The sequence below is a fragment of the Piliocolobus tephrosceles genome, chromosome 16 (assembly GCF_002776525.5).
Source record: "Piliocolobus tephrosceles isolate RC106 chromosome 16, ASM277652v3, whole genome shotgun sequence".
NCBI classification, from domain to species: Eukaryota; Metazoa; Chordata; class Mammalia; order Primates; family Cercopithecidae; genus Piliocolobus; species Piliocolobus tephrosceles.
Window position 1 is genome coordinate 50,836,196 of NC_045449.1, and position 6,850 is coordinate 50,843,045.

The 6,850-nt window shown below is 55.4% G+C and overlaps 1 protein-coding gene across 1 annotated transcript in view; it reads right to left on the reverse strand.

The window, feature by feature from the left end:
• Positions 1-6,850, reverse strand: part of KCNH4 (potassium voltage-gated channel subfamily H member 4) — a 27,693-nt gene continuing 20,843 nt past the window's right edge. Inside the window, exons 10-16 of the mRNA XM_023203926.1 lie at positions 5,842-6,091; positions 5,029-5,273; positions 4,026-4,064; positions 3,502-3,854; positions 3,134-3,240; positions 2,142-2,215; positions 1-396 (exon numbers count right to left, since the gene is read on the reverse strand). Coding sequence (XP_023059694.1) covers positions 1-396; positions 2,142-2,215; positions 3,134-3,240; positions 3,502-3,854; positions 4,026-4,064; positions 5,029-5,273; positions 5,842-6,091 — 1,464 coding nt within the window. The remainder of the gene's footprint in view (positions 397-2,141; positions 2,216-3,133; positions 3,241-3,501; positions 3,855-4,025; positions 4,065-5,028; positions 5,274-5,841; positions 6,092-6,850) is intronic.

Sequence of the window (6,850 nt, forward strand, 5' to 3'; positions counted from 1 at the left end):
TCAGTGGAACGTGTCTGACCTGGACTGGAAACTGTGCCTCATGAGGCTTGGGGTTGGGGGTGAGGCCTCTGGCACTGGAGAGGGTCCCAGAGGGTCAGGCTCTGAGGGGTAGGGGGGCAATATGGAAGGTCTCAAGTCCAGGGGCGCAGTCCCTGTCTCCATGGTCCCCACACTGGCTGGGCAGTGAACTTCAGCAAGCGTAGTATCCTGGAGGCTGGGTGATGGTCTGGACGCACAAGGAGAGAGGCATGGTGGCCTCAGCTGTGGACAAGGAGGGTCTGGGGTCCAAGCGGAGCCTGCTGGGTGGCCTGGCGGACCCAGCCTGGCCTGCAGCAGGGCCATGATGTGCCGCAGCTCCCGGCTAAGCTGAGACACCTCCTGATTGAGACGAGAGATCTGTTGAAAACACATCGAGTTGTTTCACAGGCGCCACGGTAATAACCAGGTGCACCCCCCTCTCCAGTTTACAAAGCTCCTTCACAGTCGCTTTCTACTCATGGCCACCCTGGGAGAAAGGCAGGATGAGGGTTATTTTTGCCCAGATGGAAAATGCCCCAGTCTCTTTCCAGAAAGGATTTGGGGCAGCAGATATTGCTATTCCTCCCCTACACACACACATGCGTGAGCTTCCCCAAGATGTGGAAAAATGTGCTCAAAGAGGCCACACATCTGTGAAGTGACAGCCTTATTCTCAGCTGATCCCATCGCACGCTCAAGGGTCTCTATCAGTGCTTTTCAAACTTCAGTGAGTATAGAATCAACTGATAAACTTTTTAAAATGCACATTTCTGGGCCCCACCCCAGACATTCCCAATCCTAAGAGGCCCAGAAATCTGCACTCAATAGGTTGTCAGGTAGTTCTTTTTTTTTCTTTTCTTTTTTTTTTTTTTTGAGACGGAGTCTCACTCTGTTGCCCAGGCTGGAGTGCAGTGGCACGATCTCGGCTCACTGCAACCTCCGCCTCCCAGGTTCAAGCGATTCTCCTGCCTCAGCCTCCCGAGTAGCTGGGACTATAGGCATGTGCCACCTCGCCCGGCTAATTTTTTGTATTTTTAGTAGAAACGGGGTTTCACTGTGTTAGCCAGGATGGTCTCGATCTCCTGACCTCGTGATCCAACCACCTCAACCTCCCAAAGTGCTGGGATTACAGGTGTGAGCCACCCCACCTGGCCTATCAGGTAGTTGTGATAGATACTTGTTTGGGAACCACTGGCCTAGAACTGAAGGATGCCCGAGGCCTTAAGTGGACTTGCCCTCAAGCTTGCTGAACAAGCACCAGCCCCGCCCAGGCCCCAGGGCCTGAACCAGCCCAGGCGCCGCCCCTCTGGGATGCCCCATGTTTATCAGAACACAAGGAAAGCCAGTTCCCAGGGGCTGGGCCTGGTTGCTCTGTGGTGACAACTCTGAGATCCCTTGGGGAGGAGGCAGAAGCTGCGCCTCAGCATATAGGATCTAGGTTCTTCCTGGACAGGATTCAGACGTCTAGATCCAGGTCCCTCAGGCCTGAAGGCCTCTCAGCCTCCCTGTCCCCTGTGCCCGCATCTGCTTACACTCATTCCCCACTGCTGGGGTAAGGGAAAGAGGTGGGGCCTGGGCAGGAGAGAGTCCCACAGTGGTGGAGGGAGAAGAGATCCTTTTATCAGGCTGGGAAACCTGAGCCAGTCGGGGAGAAAGGGAATCAACTGGTACTGAGTGCCTACGACATGCCAGGGACTGGACCAGGCACATATGCACTCTCATTTCATCCTCAAAACTCTGGGAAGCACATATTACTATTTCCCCATTTTCAATGAGGAAGTTTAAGTTCAGAGCAGCTGCGGGACTTGCCCAAGGTCACCTAGCTAGCATGAATTTTTTTTTTTTTTTTTCTGAGACAGTCTCGCCCTGTCCCCCAGGCTGAAGTGCAATGGCGCGATTTTGGTTCACTGCAACCTCCGCTTCCCAGGTTCAAGCGATTCTCCTGCCTCAGCCTCCTGAGTAGCTGAGACTACAGGCACCTGGCTAATTTTTGTATTTTTAGTAGAGACGGGGTTTCATCATGTTGGCCAGGCTGGTCCCAAACTCCTGACCTCAAGTGAGCCACTGCGTCGGGCCTGAAATGCTGTTATATCAGGCGCATCTCTGAGCCAACCCCAACCCACCTCCTGGTTCAGCCGGCAAACCTTTTCCTTCACCTCCTCAGCCTCACTGGCCAGTTCTGGGCTGGGCCTGGTCCCTGCAGGGTGAAGGGATGCAGGTGAGTTCATGGAGCATTAATACCTGAGCCTATAACTTGGGCTGGAACCCTCCTGTCATTGGGCAGGTGGAAAGCAGGGGGAGAAAAAGCTCTAGGGTCTGTGAGATGGGAAACCTAAACTCCTTAGCCTGGTTTTGAGGCCCCTGTGTAACTCTCCAGTCTCATCCCGTGCCTCGCCCTGTCTTGGTACGGAACTTCTCTGTGGTGTCTAAACACAACATCCTCTGGTTTGCATGCCTTTCAAAAGCTGTTTTTTTTTTTTTGTTTTGTTTTGTTTTGTTTTTTCTGAGATGGAGCCTCACTCTGTTGCCCAGGGTGGAGTGCAGTGGTGTGCTGTCAGCTCACTGCAACCTCTGTCTCCCAGGTTCAAGCGATTCTCCTGCCTCAGCCTTCCAAGAAACTGGGATTACAGGTGTGCACCACCACACCTGACTAATTTTTGTATTTTTAGTAGAGATGGGGTTTCGCCATATTGGCCAGGCTGGTCTCGAACTCCTGACCTCAGGTGATCCACCCTCATCAGCCTCCCAAAGTGCTGGGATTACAGGCATGAGCCACCATGCCCAGCTCAATAACCGTTTTGCTCCACCCTTCAAGATCCCACCCTTTAAGCAGCAACCCAAGCATCCTCTCCTCTAGAAGAAGTCCAGTGGGCACCTTCCTCTTCTACCAGAGTCCAGTTCTTGTCTGTCATGGTATTTAACATCTGGAATTGTTTATCTGTGTATAGAGGTGTCTCCCTGCTAGACTCACTCCAAGAGCATGGGCCAGGTCTGTCTTATCTCTGTATTCCCAGGATGGCACCTGGTACATGGTAGGCCCCTACTACATATGGGATGGATGGACAGGTGGATGGGCAGATGGATAATGGGGTTGAAGTCCACTGTTGGCCCTTACCTGTAGGGGGCACCTGGGAGCGGGGCCTTGGCGGCTCAGGCCTCCTGCTGAACCGGAATGAAGGGGCCTCAGCTGTGCTGCCAGAGTCCTCAATGCCATCTACTATCCTGGGGACAGGGTAGTGCTCGTCAGCACCATGGGGTGAGGGTAAGGGCCAGAGCAGAGCAGACAGAGGGGAACTGGGGGCAGCAGTGCCAGGGGGCGGAGCAAGAGCGGCGGTCAAAGTGGGTTGGGGTTGCAGGCTGTGGTTGGAAGGGTGCGGTGGGCACACGGGCAGAGACAGGATGAAGCACTGTTTGGATAGAGCCCAGAGAAGGTTCTGGAAGCCAGTAGGGGTTTGGGGAAGGGAGGGGAGGCTGGCATCTCACCGGGGACTGAGGTCCGGAGGTCCAAAGGTTCCCAGTGGGGGAATGAGAAGCTGAGGGGGCTTCCAGGCAGCAGAGCACCTGGGGGGGCTGTGAGGGGAGGCGCTGTGGCCCTGGCCAGCCAGGGCAGGGGACAGGGACGGGGATAAGGAAGGAGAGGAGACAAGGGCTGAGAATGGGGGCAGCTCCTCGCCCAAAAGGCTGACCAGGGAGCCCCGAGGCCGTGCTGGACTGAGGTTGGGCAGTAGGAGGGGCCGTCGGGGCCTGGGACCACCCCCAGGCTCCGCGCCACTCTCGGCCTCTGTGATGGATGGCAGCGTCTTGTCTGAGGAGGAGCCGAGGCTTTCTGAGCGGGGCTGCGGGCAGAGGGGGCAGCTGATGTTGCAGGACAGTGAACCACAGACCCCTTCATTAAGTAAGAGCCTTCACGGGCGGATGCAGCTCCCCATCCATGGAAAGGGGGATGCTGCTCCCCATCTCACCCTCTCCCCAGGGCAATTCAACCCCACCCAGGAAGTGGGTGTTACCTGGGAGAGGCGAGGGGATCGGGAAAAGCGGCTGAGGCCCTGTGGGGACATAGGAGAGTTCAAGCCGACTCCCGCCTCCCCGCGGCCGTAGCGCAGCCCCTCCCTGTCCCACCCAACAGTGTTATGGGGTTGAGAATGTGGGGTCTTTTGTGGAGCTGAGTCAGAAACTACAACTCCAACTCAAACAAACACTGCATAGGAAAGCGAGACTGAAAAGCAGCAAAAGACCAAGGCCCAAAGTGTAATGTACAGGCCTGGCCCAGAGCCTAAAACATAGTGGACTCAGGAGACATTTGGTGAGAGAAGAAGAGGAAGTCCCAGGCGATGATGCGCCGTCCAGAGAGGGGCTTGAAAGAGGAGCACATGAGGTGGTTGTTTCTAAAGGCAGGGTCGTGGCTGGGCATGGTGGCTTACGCCTGTAATCCCAGCACTTTGGGAGGGTGAGGCGGGCAGATCACCTGAGGTCAGGAGTTCGAGACCAGCCTGGCCAACATGGCGAAACCCTGTCTCTACTAAAAATACAAAAATGAGTCAGGCATGGTGTGCACACCTGTAATCCCAGCTACTTGGGAGGCTGAGGCAGGAGAATCACTTGAACCCGGGAGGCGGAGGTTGCAGTGAGCCAAGATTGCGCCACCGCACTCCAGGCTGGGTGACAGAGTGAGACTGTCACACACACACACACACACACAAAAGAAACAAAGGGAGGGTCCTTTGAAGGAGTCAGGAGTCTGGAGTGAGGCTGAGGGGTTGTCAGTGGAGACGGGGCAGTAGAGTTGGGAGTAGAAGGTGATGAGAGACGGCCAGGGGCCTGGGTGATGGCCAGTGTAGTGTCAGCAGGGTTGGAAGGTATGAAGCAGGTAAGGGGCAATGGAGTAGGGTGCCTGGGCTTCAGGCATGATGTTTTTAGGGTGGAGGGAGGTTCATAGGACTCTCAGGCTGGGGAGGTCTGCTTTGGAGGAAGGGACTCTGGAAGGATGGCGGCCATCAGGGGTGTACATACACTGGTGTCAGAGCCCTGGCGCAGGTTGAAGGTGAGGTCCCGGGGCAGGCCAGCCCGGAAGGCAGCCCCATACTCAGGATAGAGCCTCAGGACCTCAGCCAGCCCTTGGCTGCTCAGCTGCTGCAGGCCACAGTAGGTCAGAGCTTTCACATCAGCACTGGTCTTCAGCACGAAGCTTGGGTCTGCTCCCAACCCAGCCTCCTGCCCCGGCTCAGGGATATCTGCTCCAATGAGGTCCCCCTTCCCTGTAGGTAAGGGATGGGAACAGTCAGCTGGGGCAGTGGGAACAAAAGGATATCAGCTGGAGGTGCTCAGTGGATTTGAGGAGTGGTCAGTGTGTTTGAAGGACAGTTGATGGTGGGCCAGTCAATGGGACTGGTGGAAATAACCAATGGAATTGGGAAAAGGTCAGTGCGAGTGAGTAGGGCCAGAGGGATGATCGATGTAATTGGGTGATAAAAATCACAATGGCTGGAGGGATCAGGTCAGTTAGAGGATAAAGGTGACTGGAGTTTAGGGTCAATGGGGTTGGGAAGAGGAGCAATGGGAAAGGATCAGTTGAGCTGGGGGACAGTCACTGGGAGGGGTTGATGGGTTGAGGGATGCCTAAGGGCATTAGGGGATAATCAGAGGGGAATTGTCAAAAGGGGATGGTCATAGGGTGAAGGGACTGAGAGAGTATTCCTCAGCAGGAACTGTAGGTATCCACAAGGAATATCCCATTCCCTAGAATCCTGGCCATTCCCAAGTCCTCGGCAGGGGGTAGTGGGGGGTGGTTCCGGGGTAGGTAATCAGGGGTGACGGGGTCCTTACCCAGGATGGCCAGCACCATGTTGTCTCGGAGCACCTCAAGTGAGCCGGAGCAGACATAGTAGTGTGCCTGCAGGGCATCCCCACGGCGCAACAGGTACTCGCCCGGAGCACAGAACGAGGTCTTGATGTGCAGTGATAGGGCCCGCAGGCAGCCCCTGCTGGCTGCCCCGAACAGCGGCAGCTGCAAGATCTCCCGATTCAGGTGCATAGCAATGTCAGCTCTCAGCTCGTCTGGGAAGTCACGCAGTAACTGCATAAGGGGCATAGGTCATTCTGGCCATCCCCCTGCAGCTACTACTTGAGTCTACAAATGTGCTGAGCTATCTTCAAAGAGAGAATTCCTCTTGCCCTTGCTTTGAAGTCACCCATTCCAGACCTTCAGTACAACCTCTGTGTCTAACCTCAATTTTGCTTGCTGCGTGAACCTCGAAACCCAATTTCAGGGGGAGAGACCAGGTATTCTCCCATCAGTTCCCTGCCTATGGCTACATGCTGGTCACTTAACCCCATCATTCAGGAGCTGTCCCTTGGGGGTCAGCCTTCAACTGGGAGTCAGGAGACCAGGAGTCAGCTCGGCTCCTAAGTCCCTGTGGACCTTGGGCAACCCATTTCCGCTCGCTGGGCCTCAGGATCCCAGTTTGTATCTCAGTCTGTAAAATGCAGAGTTGTTATTAGACCTTGGGCACTATCAATGACCTCTTAGGGCCACATTCCATGATCACATCCTCATATGGAGCCCCTTGGCCACCCTGGCTTGTTGAACTCTCCCCTCAGCCCCCCTGGGCTCCCGTGAGGGGCTTCCTCCTGGTTCCTCCCACCTGTCCCACTGCTCACTTCCTCATTTCCTCCCAGGCTCCTCTTCCTCAGCCAACACCCCAGACTCTCACTTTCCACACTCTCCCTGCATCACAGCAACTGGCCCCATGGCTTCCCCACTACCTGATTGCCCTGAGCCCTAACTCTGAGTCCAGACCTGATTTCTTTTTTCTTTTCTTTTATTTTTTTTTTT